Source organism: Poecilia reticulata, chromosome 10, assembly GCF_904066995.2.
Source record: "Poecilia reticulata chromosome 10, P_reticulata-male-v2, whole genome shotgun sequence".
NCBI lineage: Eukaryota > Metazoa > Chordata > Actinopteri > Cyprinodontiformes > Poeciliidae > Poecilia > Poecilia reticulata.
Window position 1 is genome coordinate 32,785,175 of NC_088839.1, and position 19,274 is coordinate 32,804,448.

General features: G+C 43.5%; 1 protein-coding gene across 2 annotated transcripts in view; it reads right to left on the reverse strand.

Annotated features, from left to right (window-relative positions):
- The window catches only part of fgfrl1a (fibroblast growth factor receptor like 1a), a 65,573-nt gene extending 46,637 nt beyond the window's left edge, over positions 1–18,936 (reverse strand). Inside the window, exons 1-2 of one of the 2 annotated variants that reach the window (XM_081611942.1) lie at positions 18,625–18,935; positions 16,817–16,915 (exon numbers count right to left, since the gene is read on the reverse strand). In XM_081611942.1, the coding sequence (XP_081468068.1) occupies positions 16,817–16,880 (64 nt within the window). In that variant the 5' untranslated portion in view covers positions 16,881–16,915; positions 18,625–18,935. Of the gene's footprint in view, positions 1–16,816; positions 16,916–18,624 lie in introns of both variants that reach the window. The other variant, XM_081611944.1, reaches the window with a different exon arrangement.
- Positions 18,937–19,274: the final 338 nt, after the last annotated feature.

Consider the following 19,274-nt stretch of genomic DNA (forward strand, 5'->3'; position numbering starts at 1 on the left):
TACTGGACACTGGACTTCTGGCCTTCTGGCATTTCCTTCTCCCCAGTCTTCCTCCAGACTCTGGGACCTTGATTTCCAAAATTTTCTTTCATCCGAAAAAAGTACGTTGGACCACTGAGCAACAGTCCAGTGCTGCTTCTCTGTAGCCCAGGTCAGGCGCTTCTGCTGCTGTTTCTGGTTCAACAGTGGCTTGACCTTTGACCTGGGGAATGCTGCACCTGTAGCCCCTTTCCTGCACGGTGGCTCTGGATGTTTCTACTCCAGACTCAGTCCACTGCTTCCCCCACGGTCTGGACTCGGTCCTTCTCCACCATCTTCCTCAGGGTCCGGTCACCTCTTCTGGTTCTGCAGCGTTTCCTGTCAGACTTTTTCCTTCCCACTGAGGAGCCTTGATACTCTGGGAACAGCCTGTTGGTTCAGAAACGTCTTTCTGTGTCTCACCTCTTGCTTGAGGGCCTCAATGATGACCTTCTGGACAGCAGTCAGGTCAGCAGTCTGACCCATGATTGCGGTTTTGAGTAATGAACCAGGCTGGGAGTTTTTAAAAGCCTCAGGAATCTTTTTGCAGGTGTTTAGATTTACTTTGTTGATTCAGATGATGGTTAACGGCTCATTCAGAGAACCTTTTCATGATATGCTCATTGTTTGGGTTTTCATGAGCTGTTTGCCAACATCATCAGCATTAAAACAATAAAAGTTTAAAAAGTTTTTATCATTACATTATGGAAAATAATGAACTTTATCACAATATGCTCATTTTTTGAGAAGGACCTTCAGTGTTCTAAGCTTTTTAGACCAGTTTTAGTAGTGAATTGAACTCAGACGGCACTGAGGGATTGTTGGAAAGCTGTGGGTTTGATTCCAGCGTCCTGCTGTCACACTGATGATGTCATGGTCACATTGATGATGTCATGACAGGCACTCAGCCTCCAACCCATCTGTGTATGAATGCAGTTTAACTTGGTCTGTAAAAATGCTCTAGCTAGTTCACCGTCTGTTGCCAAGTGACTGATGATGACGGACGGCTGGTGACAAGCTTTACCCAGAATGCACTTGGAGACAATACTGGCGATCCTCTTGTAGAGTAAAATAAAGCCAGTAGCATGTAGCACAACATTTTATTCAATATTTTACTCCCACTATGTCACTAAAATCAGTCGGTCTGGTAGTTTTTAGCAACTGGGGCAGCCTGCTACATAACCTGGTGGGCAACATGTTGCATAACTCTACCCACCAGGAGAGGTCCGGCCTTCTCCAGCTCTCATCGGGCAGGTTTGGATCCCTGTACCCACCAGGAGAGGTCCGGCCTTCTCCTGCTCTCATCGGGCAGGTTTGGATCCCTGTACCCACCAGGAGAGGTCCGGCCTTCTCCTGCTCTCATCGGGCAGGTTTGGATCCCTGTACCCACCAGGAGAGGTCCGGCCTTCTCCTGCTCTCATCGGGCAGGTTTGGATCCCTCTACCCACCAGGAGAGGTCCGGCCTTCTCCTGCTCTCATCGGGCAGGTTTGGATCCCTGTACCCACCAGGAGAGGTCCGGCCTTCTCCAGCTCTCATCAGGCAGGTTTGGATCCCTCTACCCACGGGGAGAGGTCTCGCCTTCTCCTGCTCTCATCGGGCAGGTTTGGATCCCTCTACCCACCAGGAGAGGTCTCGCCTTCTCCTGCTCTCATCGGGCAGGTTTGGATCCCTCTACCCACGGGGAGAGGTCTCGCCTTCTCCTGCTCTCATCGGGCAGGTTTGGATCCCTCTACCCACGGGGAGAGGTCTCGCCTTCTCCTGCTCTCATCGGGCAGGTTTGGATCCCTCTACCCACCAGGAGAGGTCCGGCCTTCTCCAGCTCTCATCGGGCAGGTTTGGATCCCTGTACCCACCAGGAGAGGTCTCGCCTTCTCCAGCTCTCATCGGGCAGGTTTGGATCCCTGTACCCACCAGGAGAGGTCCGGCCTTCTCCAGCTCTCATCGGGCAGGTTTGGATCCCTCTACCCACCAGGAGAGGTCCGGCCTTCTCCAGCTCTCATCAGGCAGGTTTGGATCCCTGTACCCACCAGGAGAGGTCCGGCCTTCTCCTGCTCTCATCGGGCAGGTTTGGATCCCTCTACCCACCAGGAGAGGTCCGGCCTTCTCCTGCTCTCATCGGGCAGGTTTGGATCCCTCTACCCACCAGGAGAGGTCCGGCCTTCTCCTGCTCTCATCGGGCAGGTTTGGATCCCTCTACCCACCAGGAGAGGTCCGGCCTTCTCCAGCTCTCATCGGGCAGGTTTGGATCCCTCTACCCACGGGGAGAGGTCCGGCCTTCTCCTGCTCTCATCGGGCAGGTTTGGATCCCTCTACCCACCAGGAGAGGTCCGGCCTTCTCCTGCTCTCATCGGGCAGGTTTGGATCCCTCTACCCACCAGGAGAGGTCCGGCCTTCTCCAGCTCTCATCGGGCAGGTTTGGATCCCTCTACCCACGGGGAGAGGTCCGGCCTTCTCCTGCTCTCATCGGGCAGGTTTGGATCCCTCTACCCACCAGGAGAGGTCCGGCCTTCTCCTGCTCTCATCGGGCAGGTTTGGATCCCTCTACCCACCAGGAGAGGTCCGGCCTTCTCCTGCTCTCATCGGGCAGGTTTGGATCCCTCTACCCACCAGGAGAGGTCCGGCCTTTTCCCGCTCTCATCGGGCAGGTTTGGATCCCTGCAGTCATGTTCTGCCTCCCATCCGGGTCCCTCCAGGCTACGGCCTTTAAGTGGTTTAATGTGCCAGAGTTTCTTGTTCGCCGATTTATAGTCATAACAATCGGCACAAGACACAGCGAGACCGCCGCCTGCTACAGCGCCACCCTCAGGCCGAAACCTCTGACCTCTGACCTCTCACTTCCAGTCCGTCAGCAGGTCAGCTGCTGCTTGTTCCTCCAACCTGACAGTTTACGCTGGACCTGAGGCTGCAACACACACACAGACACACACACTTTCTCTCTTGCTGCTCAAACACTCGGAAAAGAAAAATACACAGCGGCCAGAAAAACTTGGAGGAATCTGCTGAGTGGTTGGTTCTGCAACCCGACCCGTGCAGCCCGGACCGCTCGGTTCTGAGAACTCTCACAGACACGCGAACCCCGGTCACCAGGTTTCAGGAAAACTCTGGGAGAGAAATCTGAATGTTCTCTGAGCTCCACTTCTGCAGCAGCTGTAATTACTGGTTTTATTGTTTGGCGTTTCTTTTCTTCTCTCTGCTGCACCTGCCGGCATCTAACTGGAGGATAACCCCCAACGACCCAAACGAGACCTGGACAAGACCAAGACCAACAAGACCAAGACCTGAACAAAGACCAACAAGACCTGGACAAGACCAAGACCTGGACAAGACCAAGACCAACAAGACCTGAACAAAGACCAACAAGACCTGGACAAGACCAACAATATCTGGACAAGACCAAGACCTGGACAAGACCAAGACCAACAAGACCTGGACAAAGACCAACAAGACCTGGACAAGACCAACAAGACCTGAACAAAGACCAACAAGACCTGGACAAAGACCAACAATATCTGGACAAGACCAAGACCTGGACAAGACCAACAATATCTGGACAAGACCAAGACCTGGACAAGACCAAGACCTGGACAAGACCAACAAGACCTGAACAAAGACCAACAAGACCTGGACATGACCAAAACCAACAAGACCTGGACAAGACCAACAATATCTGAACAAGACCAAGACCTGGACAAGACCAACAATATCTGGACAAGACCAACAATATCTGGACAAGACCAAGACCTGGACAAGACCAAGACCTGGACAAGACCAACAAGACCTGAACAAAGACCAACAAGACCTGGACATGACCAAAACCAACAAGACCTGGACAAGACCAACAATATCTGAACAAAGACAAAGAACTGAACAAAGACCAAGACCAACAAGACCTGGACAAGACCAAAACCAACAATACCTGGACAAGACCTGAACAAAGACCTGGACAAGACCAACAATATCTGGACAAAGACAAAGACCTGAACAAAGACCAAGACCAACAAGACCCGAACAAAGACCAACGAGACCCGAACAAAGACCCAAATGACTCACTCGCTTTCAAAATAAGAGCACAGAATAACTTCATGACTGAAGTTTCTCCACTGAACTGGAAATGAGCAGAAAATCGGTTCATTTTCAAAGTTTTAATGAAACATCAAGTTTAACGTTCTATGGAAACTCACCTTCTGTTTACACTGCAAAAACGGAATAATCTCACCAACTATGTTTGTTTATTTTCTAGTGCAACGTCTTATTACACTTGAAATAAGTCAAAACTAACATAAACATTCATGTAGCAGAAGCTGGTTTAAGTGAATAATTTCTTAATTTTGAATAAAAGCTCTAGTTCCGTTGGCAGATTATTTCACTTTTTCTCTCGATTTTTTATAGAATTATTTTTATTTCATTAAGATTTTATATTTAAAATTCTTATTTTGGTTTTTTTGTCTGTTAATTTATAGTTTTGTTTTATTTCTTTTCATTTTATTTATACAAAGTACTTTTATTTTTTATGTTCTGTGAAAAGAATTTAAATATTTTCCTTCATCTCTAGATGTATGTTTTATTCATCTTTTTTGTTTTCTTTTGAAAAACCAAATAATTCTTTTCATTTATTTATTTGATTTTTAGACTAAGAATTTTCTAAATTTATTTATTTTTATTTATTTTTCTGTAATAGGATTTTTCCCTTTTATTTTATAGGAATTCTGAATTTTTCTTTTCATCATCTTGATTTTTTATTATAATTCTTTTTAGGATTTTATTCCTTTTTATTTTTTTACAAGATTGTTTCTTATCTTTTCATTTTTTTCTTAATTTACAGCAAGAATTTATTTTAATATTTTAAATATTTTTGCACTGCCATCGTGAGAATTTTATTTGTATTTTATTTTTTATTCTTAATTTCCTCTATCTATTAACATTCTAACAATTTTAAACCCTTCATCCTGACCCTGACTAAGAAAAAAAACAGGATTCAAAGATGCAGAAACTGAATCAAAGCATCTGAAGCCAAACTGGTTTTAGCTTAACTAGCTAGCTAACGAACTAGCGCTGCTAGCATGCTACTAGCGCTGCTAGCATGCTACTAGCGCTGCTAGCATGCTGCTAAACAAACACGCTGCTGTCCGCAGCGACCCGGCCGCCTCTGGCTGCTGCATGTGGCGCAGCAGGTGCTGAGGGAACCTGAGCCGGGTCAGATTGGGTTTTCACTCGCTGCTGGTTTCAGGCACCAGCTGTGGATCCGTCTCAGCAGGAACCCACTGAACCACACACCACTGGGTTCTGTGGTTCCACTGGTTTCCAGTCAAAGTGACCGCAGCAGAACAGCTACCTGTTTAGATAAGCAGTTGACGCTGTTACTCATTAACACACACACACACACACACACACACACACACACACACACACACACACACACACACACACACACACACACACACACACACACACACACACACACACACACACACACACACAGCAACTCAATCCAGGGGAATATTTAACTGCAACTCCACCACATGAATGAGGCAGATTATAGAGACGCACTAATCAGAGATCAGATTGATGACATCAGCTCATGTTTATGTCCATCCTAACGTTTTGTAGCTTTAATAAACAATATTTGTTGAAACTTAGAGTTTGGTGTTGGACAGAAACTCTGATTCCTTTATCTTCTCCCAAATGATAACTAGAAACAACCAATCAGAGCAAGGAGGGAGGCGGGTCCTTCGTTCTCTGTTAGCTGCAGCTAGCGTAGCATGTTTTGAATGCTAAGGCTAGTTAGCACAGCCACCCAGGGCGGTGGATAAAAGGTTTTCCTGTAACTAAGTCGTTTCTCTGCCATGGGCTCATTTAGCAGTTCGTCCACAATTTATTGATTCTGAATATAAATCAATGAAATGTTGAACCATTTTGGTTCATCACACGTGTTAATTTATTTAACCTATTAGACAAATTAATCAGAAATCTGCTTTATCAGCCTCTGCATTACAGATATTCATACCTGAAGCTGATGCATTTTTTATTTAATTGGTTTTAATCACGTTTCCTCTGTAAGGTGATTAAAACCTGAAACAAAAATAAAATCTCATCTCGATCCTCATCCTCTTGAACTTCCTCCTCCTCCACAGGTGAGTTTTCTGGTTCACCGGGTGGGGAGTCAAACATTCCAGGCACACACACACACACACACGGACACACACACACACCCCGACACACACACACACACAGACACACACGGACACGCACACGCAGACACACACACACGGACACACACACAAACACGCACAAACTCACACGGACACAATCTCACACGGACACACACACACACACGGACACACAAACACACACGGACACGCACACACACACACGGACACGCACACACAGACACACACGGACACGCACACGCAGACACACACACACGGACACACACACAAACACGCACAAACTCACACGGACACAATCTCACACGGACACACACACACACACGGACACACAAACACACACGGACACGCACACACACACACGCACACGCAGACACACACACACGGACACACAAACACACACGGACACGCACACACAGACACACACACACGGACACACATACAAACACGCACAAACTCACACGGACACACACGTGCCCCCCTCCCACATTCCACACCAATCTTCAGCCGTGACTAAGTCCATTTGTTCAGCTCTAGTCACTGTCTTAGTCTCCTCTTTGTGTGTGTGTGTGTGTGTGTGTCCGTGTGTGTGTGTGTGTGTGTGTGTGTGACATGCTAATCCAGATCTTTACATGCTCATTTAATCTTAAATATCTCCCAATGAAGAAGCAGGGAAATCCTCCATGAATATGTCCTTTCTGCTATGCTAATGCTAAACCACTAAATACATAAAAATATTACCAGAAGCTAACGCTAAACCACTAGCCAGACAAGAAACTATCCAAAGCTAATGCTGAAGCAATAAACTTAGAAAATAATGGTGATAAAATCAATAAAAAAAATCAGCAGACGCTAATTCTAAACCACTAAACCAAAAAAAGATTAGCAGAAGCTAACGCTAAACCGTTAAACACATAAAACAATAAATGGAAGCTAACGCTAATCACTAAGTCGACCGTTTCTTCATCTCTTTCCTGGTCTGAGACTCGCTAACAGCAAAGTCTTCAGTTTCCGATTCTGCTGCATTTCATCCCTTAAAAGTTTAATGAACATGACGAGCAAAGAGGAAAACATGATAAATTCATTAAAAAGTCACAAAAATGGGGAACATTTTACACCAGTAACTGACTTAAAAGGCTCAAAACGGCGGCCATCTTGAAAAACGTCAGTCATCCTGAAATTCAAGTGGCTGTTGGGAAATATGAACAACCTCCAACCTGAGTGGTTAGCATGCTAATATTTGTTTGTTTCCACATGTAATTTACAGGAAAACCATGAAACGGCTGAATAATAACCAATCAGCTTCAGGCTCGGGTACTTCCTGTCAGTTTTCTTCATTTCCTGTCATCAGCGTCTCTGAGCCTGAATGAGGCGACAGCAGCTCCTCCGTCACATGCTAACACAGAAACCAACAGAAACTTGGATGGTTTTGAAGCAGATCTGACCTTGAACGACCTCGTTTATCGTTCACTCCGACCTGAACGCTGCTGGACGCCGTTTCAGGCTGGAAACTGACGGAAATAACCGAATAATCGGCCTCTGCTTTGCTGCTTCTGCAGGAAACTCTGATGGAGGACATTTCTGCTCCAGCTCTGCAAAAACGCTAAAGTATTTTTGGTCAGGCTTCTGCTGCAAATATCTTATTACACTGAGGTTGAAATAATAATTTACTTAAAATACGCTCCTTTTTCTGGCAGAAAAGTTATGTTGAATGAGACGGCAGCAGATCAACACTACTGGGTGATAGCAGTGAACAACACGAGTCCTGTTATGCTTTTATAACGCAATCAGCTGTAAAATACTCCTCAGAGTATTCAGAAATACTGTACTGTACTGTACACATCACAGCTGCTTCGCATTACAGTACATCTGGTACAAACTGAAACGCAGGTGGGAACCTGTGATTCTGGACGGCCCGCGGTTTTCCCACCATCACAAACATGAACATCAACGATTATTTCCCCAGAAACATAAAGAAATATCCAGAATCATCCAGAAATATTCATAAACATCCAGAAATATCCAGAATCATCCAGAAATATCCATAAAACATCCAGAAATATCCAGAAATATCCATAATCACCCAGAAATATCCAGAATAATCCAGAATCATCCAGAAATATCCATAATCACCCAGAAATATCCATAATCACCCAGAAATATCCATAAAACATCCAGAAATATTCAGAATCACCCAGAAATATCCATAATCATCCAGAAATATCCATAATCATCCAGAAATATTCAGAATCACCCAGAAATATCCAGAATAATCCATAATCACCCAGAAATATCCAAAATCATCCAGAATCATCCAGAAACATCCAGAAATATCCAGAATAATCCAGAATCATCCAGAAATATCCATAATAATCCAGAAATAGCCATAATAATCCAGAATCATCCAGAAATATTCATAAACATCCAGAAATATCCAGAATCATCCAGAAATATCCATAATAATCAAGAATCATCCAGAAATATCCATAAAACATCCAGAAATATCCAGAAATATCCATAATCACCCAGAAATATCCAGAATAATCCAGAATCATCCAGAAATATCCATAATCACCCAGAAATATCCATAATCACCCAGAAATATCCATAAAACATCCAGAAATATTCAGAATCACCCAGAAATATCCATAATCATCCAGAAATATCCATAATCATCCAGAAATATTCAGAATCACCCAGAAATATCCAGAATAATCCATAATCACCCAGAAATATCCAAAATCATCCAGAATCATCCAGAAACATCCAGAAATATCCATAAACATCCAGAAATATCCAGAATCACCCAGAAATATCCAGAATCACCCAGAAATATCCATAAAACATCCAGAAATATCCATAATAATCAAGAATCATCCAGAAATATCCATAAAACATCCAGAAATATCCATAATCATCCAGAAATATCCATAATCATCCAGAAATATCCATAATCATCCAGAAATATCCATAAAACATCCAGAAATATCCATAAAACATCCAGAAATATTCAGAATCACCCAGAAATATCCAGAATAATCCATAATCACCCAGAAATATCCAAAATCATCCAGAATCATCCAGAAACATCCAGAAATATCCAGAATAATCCAGAATCATCCAGAAATATCCATAATAATCCAGAAATAGCCATAATAATCCAGAATCATCCAGAAATATCCATAAACATCCAGAAATATCCAGAATAATCCAGAATCATCCAGAAATATCCATAAACATCCACAATCGTCTAGAAATATCCATAATAATCAAGAATAATCCAGAAACATCCATAATCATCCAGAAATATCCAGAATAATCCAGAATAATCCAGAAATATCCATAATCATCCAGAAATATCCAGAATAATCCAGAATCATCCAGAAATATCCATAAACATCCACAATCGTCTAGAAATATCCAGAATAATCCAGAATCACCCAGAAATATCCAGAATCATCCATAATCATCCAGAAATATCCAGAATAATCCAGAATAATCCAGAAACATCCATAATCATCCAGAAATATCCAGAATAATCAAGAATCATCCAGAAATATACAAAATAATCCAGAAACATCCAGAAATATCCAAAATAATCCAGAAACATCCAGAAATATCCATAATAATCCAGAATCATCATCGGTGTCGTTTGGTTTTAATCAGAAACTCTTCACACGTTTCATTCTCCTGAACAGACACGAAACTTTCCAACGTTTCTCCTCTCAGAAATGTTCATTTGACACTAAATCAGACAAACTGTGTCCCCGACAGAATGACCGGTGATTGAACTACACCATCTGGCCACCAGGCAGCGCTGGCGACACTCTTCAGTGCAGAAGCTGCTACTGGGAGAAGAAGACTCACTGTGTTTAGAATAGAAGTCAGAGAAATTCAGGCTGCCAGAGGGTGAGAGAGAGCAAGACTTCCAGCAGATAACAGACACTCAATAAGAATTTCAGCCTCTGACGAGAAACGGATGGAGAAACGCAGGAAGAGGTTTAAAGATGGAGGTTTTACATCAACATGTGAGTCCATGATTGATTGATTGACAGATGGATAAGTTCAGCCCACTGAATACATTTTATTGTTTCACCTGAAACTCACGTCCTTGTTGAGTGACATCATGGAAGCTCGACCAATCAGAGAGGAGGTCAAACTGGTCCAGTTTAAACTGATCCAGACTCTTCTCAAGCTTTCCGTCCCTCCCCTGCAGCTGAGCGGTTAAATCCCAGAGAGCATTAGCAGAAAGCATTAGCCTCGTAAGTAGCGTTGCTGATTACATGCAGAGAAAAGGCCTGTTGTGCCCCAGCGTGACGACGGTGCCAGCACAACACAGGGATTACTCTGGTAATCAGAACGCTGAGCCGGCGGTGTGAAGGGTCGAGCAGCAGGAATGATTAACGCAGCTTACTGGTCTGCTGGCCTTCCAGCTACACGTTAGCATAGCGAGGGATTAGCGTCCCCCGCTTTCACTGGAGACCCGACCCGGTATCTGTTTTTATAATCTTTTACAGATCTGGTCAATGTTTGGCCTCTTGCTTTGGGAAAAAATGCCAGAAATGTCGGCTGTGCTTTCCTCTGTTGCTTTTCGATTTATTAGCAATAATCGAGTCGGAGCGAGACTTCGTAACGTCCGCCGTGCGTCGGCTCCTCAGACGGGGAATTTTTTCATAAAGTCACGAAATCAGACACTTTCACAGCCAAACAGCTTCTTCACGTTGGGGAAATTAAAATCACACATTTCTTCATAACAAATCAAGTTTTCTTAAAAATGAATTACAGACGATAGAAAATATTTTTGAAAAACTGGTTTTTCATCACTTTGAACGACAGAAATCATGTTTCTGTCGTTCAAAGTGGTTAAAATAATCTAGATTTTCTAAAACTTAAATGTTCAAAACCAGGAAGTTTGATTAGTCTCTAAAATAGATTTAAACATCAGATTGAACACAGCTGGTGTTTGGAACCAGCGGAGGGAACCGCTAGCTAAAACGTTAGCTGTGCTAATCCTCAAGCACTAATCGTAAACATTAGCACCGCTAATGCTAAAGTGCTACACGTCACAGCAGAAACTAACACTAGAGCGCTATAACAACACAGTACCTAGCAAAGCTAACGCTAAAGTGCTACACTACATAGCATTAAAAAAAGTCAATGCTAAAGTGCTACATCAACATCATATTTGGGCTAAGCTAAGGCTAAAGTGCCATACAAACATGGTATTTAGCGTAAGCTATTGACAAAGTGCTAAACCAACGTAGCATTTGGCTAAATGTAATGCTAAAGTGCTACCCTAGCATAGCATTCAGGGAGGCTATTAAAGATCTTAAGTTCTTAAAGGAAAATGAGACCCGGCAGACGGATCAGAATATGAAACGCTGCGTTTACAAACCAAATCAACGGATAAAAACGGCTTTTTACAAACACATCACAGCTGCTGCGCATTACAGTAACTCTGGTACAAACTGAAACGCAGATCAGCCACCAGGCAGGAAAATATTTAAAACTCCAACATAATAAAACATCAGATTAGACGTCAACCCCTGGCTGTGTGGGTGGAGCAGTGGGAAGGTTGTAGGTTCGATTCCAGCTTCCTCCTGCCAGATTGCCTACTGATCTGCGTGTGAATGTGTGAGTGCATGAATGGGTGAATGAACTGGAGTGTGACGCGCTTTGAGTGGCGGAAATGACTGGATGAGTTCAGTCCATAAACCTCCCAGAGCTTCTTAAATGTTTTTAATCCGAATTAAATAATTTCCCAGTGAGCGCAGATTAAGAGAGTTAAAGAAATAAAGGAAGTCGTGGCGTTTCCATAGCAACAGAAACAGCTGTTAGACGCCGATTCTGAGCTCTTATTGTGAAGGGAAAGTTAGCAGCTTGTCCACAGAACAGTTTCAGTTGGTTGGACCCCATTCACCTCCTCACACAGCGCCAAGACGGACAGCTGCCGGACCCATGGTTCTGGTTGGTTCTGTTCCTCTGGTTCTGGTTTGGTTCTGTTTACCTGGTTCTGTTCCTCTGGTTCTGTTCCTCCGGTTCTGGTTTGTTTCCGTTTACCTGGTTCTGGTTTGGTTCTGTTCCTCTGGTTCTGTTCCTCTGGTTCTGGTTTGGTTCTGTTCCTCTGGTTCTGTTCCTCCGGTTCTGGTTGGTTCTGTTCCTCCGGTTCGGTTCTGTTCCTCCGGTTCTGTTTGGTTCTGGTTTGGTTCCATTTACCTGGTTCTGGTTTGGTTCTGTTCCTCTGGTTCCGGTTTGGTTCCGTTTACCTGGTTCTGGTTTGGTTCTGTTCCTCTGGTTCTGTTCCTCTGGTTCTGGTTTGGTTCTGTTCCTCTGGTTCTGTTCCTCCGGTTCTGGTTTGTTTCCGTTTACCTGGTTCTGGTTTGGTTCTGTTCCTCTGGTTCTGTTCCTCTGGTTCTGGTTTGGTTCTGTTCCTCTGGTTCTGTTCCTCCGGTTCTGGTTGGTTCTGTTCCTCTGGTTCGGTTCTGTTCCTCCGGTTCTGGTTAGTTCTGTTCCTCTGGTTCGGTTCTGTTCCTCCGGTTCTGTTTGGTTCTGGTTTGGTTCCGTTTACCTGGTTCTGGTTTGGTTCTGTTCCTCTGGTTCCGGTTTGGTTCCGTTTACCTGGTTCTGGTTTGGTTCTGTTCCTCTGGTTCCGGTTTGGTTCCGTTTACCTGGTTCTGGTTTGGTTCTGTTCCTCTGGTTCCGGTTTGGTTCCGTTTACCTGGTTCTGTTCCTCCGGTTCTGGTTTGGTTCTGTTCTTCTGGTTCGGTTCTGTTCCTCCGGTTCTGTTTGGTTCTGGTTTGGTTCCGTTTACCTGGTTCTGGTTTGGTTCTGTTCCTCTGGTTCTGTTCTGGTTCCGTTTACCTGGTTCTGGTTTGGTTCCGTTTACCTGGTTCTGGTTTGGTTCTGTTTACCTGGTTCTGGTTTGGTTCTGTTCCTCTGGTTCTGTTCCTCTGGTTCTGTTCCTCTGGTTCTGTTCCTCTGGTTCTGGTTTGGTTCCGTTTACCTGGTTCTGGTTTGGTTCTGGTTTGGTTCCGTTTACCTGGTTCTGGTTTGGTTCTGGGTTGGTTCCATTTACCTGGTTCTGGTTTGGTTCTGTTCCTCTGGTTCTGTTCTGGTTCCGTTTACCTGGTTCTGGTTTGGTTCTGTTCCTCTGGTTCTGGTTTGGTTCCGTTTACCTGGTTCTGGTTTGGTTCTGTTTACCTGGTTCTGGTTTGGTTCTGTTCCTCTGGTTCTGTTCCTCTGGTTCTGGTTTGGTTCTGTTCCTCTTGTTCTGGTTTGGTTCTGTTTACCTGGTTCTGGTTTGGTTCTGTTTACCTGGTTCTGGTTTGGTTCTGTTCCTCTTGTTCTGGTTTGGTTCCGTTTACCTGGTTCTGGTTTGGTTCTGGGTTGGTTCCGTTTACCTGGTTCTGGTTTGGTTCTGTTATTCTGGTTCTGTTCCTCTGGTTCTGGTTGGTTCTGTTCCTCTGGTTCTGTTCCTCTGGTTCTCGTTTGGTTCCGTTTACCTGGTTCTAGTTTGGTTCTGGTTTGGTTCTGTTCCTCTGGTTCTGTTCCTCCGGTTCTGGTTTGGTTCTGTTCTGGTTCCGTTTACCTGGTTCTGTTCCTCTGGTTCTGGTTCTGTTCTGGTTTGGTTCTGTTCCTCTGGTTCTGGTTTGGTTCTGTTCCTCTGGTTCTGGTTGGTTCTGTCGACTTTTATTTGGGTTTTTCTGCTGTTTTCTTGTTATTTTCTCAGCTAATGGTCTGAAACATGTATTTTATTGAAAGTCATCATTTTCAGCAGAAAGCGGCCCGGTAAACTCTACAGAGGACAAGTTTCCAAACTCTGGAGTTGATGGTTTTATTTCTTTTGGTGAAAATCCTTTAAGATAAATGCAGAAATATTTTCCATAAAGAAGTTCTCTCTGAAGGAAGGAAGTCTCCTCCACTCCCAGGGGCCGCCCAAAGTCCTGCAGAGGACCGCCAGCGGCCCCTGCGCCGCCATTTGGACACCACTGCTCTGAACCACTTCAGTGCGTCGGGTTCGTATTTCCCATCCTGGACTCTCTGACAAACAGAACAGCCGATCAGAACCAGAACGGACCGGGAAGTCTGATGAGCCTCAGAATGACGGAGCGGCAGAGAAAACAACCCGACCCGACCCGACCCGACCCGACCCGACGGTTCTCCTCACGATGAGACTCTAACGAGGTTTGGTTCTGAAAAACAGCAACTGGAAAAATGCATCAGAATGTCGTGAACATGTCGGGGCGGAGGCCAAGAAACGCGACACGGATGAATTTCCTCCAAACCTCGTTTAATATTCCTGCGGACTAAAACACGGATGTTTGATTCCATCTGAAGCACTACAGGTGCTGCAGGTTCGGAGGAGCGGCACGGCAAAGACACTTCGTATGGAGGGAAATTGGTGCCAATATTATTGCAAGCAACAAACACATGGAAAGAAAAACATTTTAACATTAAAACTTTGCACATTTTTTGATAAAAATAAACATTTAGTATTTTTACAATGTTTGGGCAGAACTTGAACCTCATTTATTGCTATTTTTTCAAATTATATTTTTTCTAATAATTTTTTTAGTTTTTTTTTTTTTTTCAGATTTCAATTTTAAATAATTTAAAAACTTTTTTTAATTATTATTTACTAGTGGATTTTTATTGAAATCGTGTTTTCCTGATTCCATTTCACACTTTTGTGAATTTCTATTGGTCAGCGTTAAATTCTTTTTTTTCTAATTAACATCAGAAATATTATTAATATTATTCCTAAAAATATTGGAACAAATTTCTCTCCATACTATTGCAAATATCTTAGTACACTTCAAATCAAACAAAACTAACTTAAAAGTAACTTTTCAGCAAAATATAGGAGTTAATTCTGAGTCAATAATTTGCCAATATTGATTTTAGTGATGATGCGTTCAATCAGAATGGGAACAGAAAGTTTCCAGCAGCCGATCGGATGAAACCTCTGGATGGAGGTTCATCAGAGGTTAAAGTCGTTGGTGGAGTCGTCTGCTCTCCTTCCTGCTGTGAAACGTCGGCGGCCCCCCGCAGAGCCAGACGGACCCAAAGCAAACGGTGACTAAACGGGTCCAACGGGACGCAGCGCTAGCAGAAAACAGAGGAACAGAACCGCCTGGTTCCGACGCTCCAGGACGTCCGACAGCATGAGGACGGACCTCTGCGTCCCACACAGCGTCCCGTCCGGGGCGGCCGCGTCGGGCCCAGACTGCAGGACTCAACAAGTCGAACCGGATCCGACTGGAACCTCAATTTATGACCCGGCACCGGCGAAACAGAACAGAACCAATCAGAGACCGCCTCGACCCGGCTCCGGTCCGCCTTTCTATAAAGTCCTGTTCAGTTGGTGAGGCGTGAACTCTAATTGACCTTTGACCTCTGGTTCTCCAAACCTGGGTCTGGGTTCGGTTGAAGTGAACTCTGGCTCGGTTATATGTGAACGCCAAGCGGACCGGAGACCATGGGCGTAAACCAGGGGGGGGGTACAGGGGGCTCCGGACCCCCAATCTTGGAAAAGTCTAGAATTTCCCCCCCAAAAAAAGAGAATCATAAAAGAAACGTTTGGATTTAAACAATATCAATTTAAAAAGGCAAAAGAACAAAATCGATCCGATTCATCAAAGAAAGAAATAAGAATGAATTGTTAGAACGATGCAACAGCAGCTGAACGGTACCGGCTGAGGAGAGGAGCTATCTGTTAGCTAAGATGACCTCTGACCCCTGAGGTCAGCAGCAGAGCGACGCCGCCGGCGTGTCGGAGGGAATTTACAGCAGAAGACGTTTCCTGACGTTCCCGGCTCGTTTGTTCGGTCGGAGCGTCGACAGGAAACTAAAACTTTCCAATTCATCAATCAATAATTAATCACCTGACTGAGACGTGCATCAGAGTTTAAATCTGTACTTCAAAGAGATCAATGTCTTTATTTGGGTCGATCCGTCCTGAAGCAGGAAATACAGGATTTACTGTGGAGCTCAGCAAATATTCCAAAAACAAAATCAGCATTTTACTGTGAAATAAAAATATTTCTGAATATTTGGCAACATTTTCCATCAGCTTTAGTATTTTAGTAACAATAATTATACATTATGTGAGAAATAAGAGCTGCTAGAGTTCAGCTGGCTAAATGTTTTACTGATATGCAGATTGTCAGAGCGTAAAAGCACAAAGAGAAACGACTGGAATCAGTATCTCTACGAAACCCTTTTCAAAAATACATTTTCTAAATTTCTAACTTTTAGTTTGGCTTCATAAATTCAACTCAAATGGACGCGCTGATTCTGAATGCAGCGTTAAATCTGCAATTAGCTGCCTGCTAATTGCTGCTGGCTAGTCTGAAGGAGCTGAGTGTGGAAGGCGGGGCTAGGTCCACCCAGACGTTTAGCAGCTGAATGGTTGCCATGGAGATCAAATAATTTCTCAAACATTAACGAATCAAAACAAACCTCCATGTTTGTTTTTGATGGGGGGAAAACGAAATCTGATACCGGCCCTTTAAACGTCTACATGCTCCCACTGGCTCAGGTTGTAAGAAGTAATCAGGTTAGCCAGCAGAGCGTCCGGTGAAGTGTCTCCGTGTTCACGGAAACCTCAGTCGCTGTCCCGCGGCGGACTCACCTCTGGCCGCCGATGACATCATGATCGCCTCCAGCAGCAGCAGACCAATCCACAGAACCTCCATTTTGTTTTTACGGAGAAGCGGCGAGGCGAGGCGACCTGGACGGCGGGAAGACGCAGAAGTTCATACTGATGCAGAGAAACGACATCCTGATCCAAGAAAAGGTCATCTTCTGCGTTGACCTCCGGACTTTGGCCCGGACTCAGAGAACGGGAACCAAAACCTCCAGACCCGCAAAAACTGAAGCAGGTGAAACATTCACACTGTTCCTAACGGCTGCAGCACGTTACTGTAGAAACCTACCAAGTCTGAATACGAGCATCAGGATTAGCATGCTAACGCCTCAGTTCGGATGTTTGCTATGCATGACAGACATTTAGCTGGCCGCCATTTTTAACCAATTATTGCCATAAAATGTTCCTCATTTTCATGAGACAGAGGAAATTAAGTGACATCAAATGTTTGTCATCTGCTAATACGGCGCTAACGTAATAATAGGAATCTGAGGACTTTGTTGTTAGCGAGTTTCACAGATGAGAGACAGTTAGCGTTAGCTTCCGCTAATTTTTTAAAATGTGTTTATTATTTGCTTCTGCTTATTTTTGTACGTGTTTAGAGGTTTGATGCTAGCATCTTCTAATATTTTATATGCAACAGAATAGCGCTAGCAGTTTTTTACATGTTTAGCAGTTTAACACTAGATTCAGCTAATTTCTTTGCTTAGCAGTTTATTGTTAGCTTCTGCTAATTTTTTTGTATTTTTTGTGTTTATCGGTTTATCATTTGCTTCTGCTAATGTTTTACATGTCTAGCAGTTAAATGTTAGCTTCTGCTCACATCTTTATGTTCTAGCAGCTTAGCATTAGCAGAGCTAACATTATTGCTTAGCTTAAATGTTTTTTCTCTTTTCATTTCTGCAAGGAACAACATTAGTAACCTGGGAGGAACATTATTTTGTTACGGCGTCATTTTTTGGCATAACTTCTATCAAAATTAATCATTTCTACAGTAGAACATATTTATCATTTCCCTTTCGTGATTTTCTTAAAACTAAAGTAAAATGTTTGTTAAAAACAGATTTCCTGGGCGCAGTGAAAGGAAGCTGACATGTAAAGCAGCAGACTGCAGGCTGTGCAGCTAATAACAGGATAGAAGCAGAATATATTCAATAAACAATAAATTATGAACAATAAACATGTTTCCTGATGAACAACAACTAAATGTTTCCTGTATTGCTTAATTTTATAGTATAACTGTAATAAAAGTGCTTTTTTTTCCACCAATAAATAAGAGGTTATCAGTTGTGTCACGTTTTAGCTTCTTTCTTCGTGTAATAGTAAAAGTACAAAGAGTAAAAACTGAAGCTTCAGAAGTTAAAGGGCTTTAAAAGTCCCGGTCAGAAGCAGCTGATGGGTTTATTACGGAGATAAATCGGCCAGATGTTCTGGAAGTAGCAGATTTATCCCGTCCACATGGTTCTCCTCACAGCAGACACTTTTAATCTTTATGCAACATAAATTCTCACCCATAACTTAGAGGAGATCCGGTGTCGGTACCGATTTTTACCAGCCTGTTGTCCAGGCTGTATTTCCAATCAGGACTAAATAAACGTTTGGGTTATAGTTGCTTTATTGGTCTGACAGATTATAGAGGACTTTTAGATGTCTGGGAAACTTTTTAAATGAGGATTTAATTAGGACAAATGTGTACAATCGTTATTTACAATAAACAAAGTTGGTTTCTTGGATATTATCCACAAAAATTAGGTTTAATCTGCTTCATATATTCAGAATAAAGTCAGACTTACTGTAAATTTATCCGAGCAGAGCAGAAATTTTGACCTCCAACAAACTCCTCAGAAAAATGAGATTTCCAGATGGAAAAAGATGCAGAAAGTGTCTCCAGCCAGCCAACATGTGGACCTTCTCAATGACAGTCCGAGCGGAAAGCGCTCCCAGAGAGCAGGCAGAGGCCCAGAAACACGCACAGAACCAGAACGGAACCGAACTCCTCATGTATCCACAACCAAACAGCGGAACCAAGAGTCCAAACCGCCTCCAGCAGATCCGCACCGTCCAAATTTCAGCCGCAGGCGAGAAAACAAAAGTCCGTGGAGAGACCCGCCCCAGCCCGGAACTTTCCGCCAATCAGAGAGAGGCTCAATCAGCGAGCCGACCAATCAGAGAGCAAGAAGATGGAGGACGAATTTGGAGCGGTTCGGGAAGAAAACATGAACTAAAATTAAGATTAACAAATTAGATGCGAGTACTGCATATTATATTAAAGGCATATTCTGTTACAAAAGGCATTTAATGTAAGATTATTCATTAAAATCATTATTTTATTAACTAAAATAAGAAAAAGGTTTAACTTCTGTGAAAATTAAGTCTGTTTAATTATTGTTATATTTATTTATTGGTGCTCTTTGATACTGAAAATTGATTCCATAATTATTTT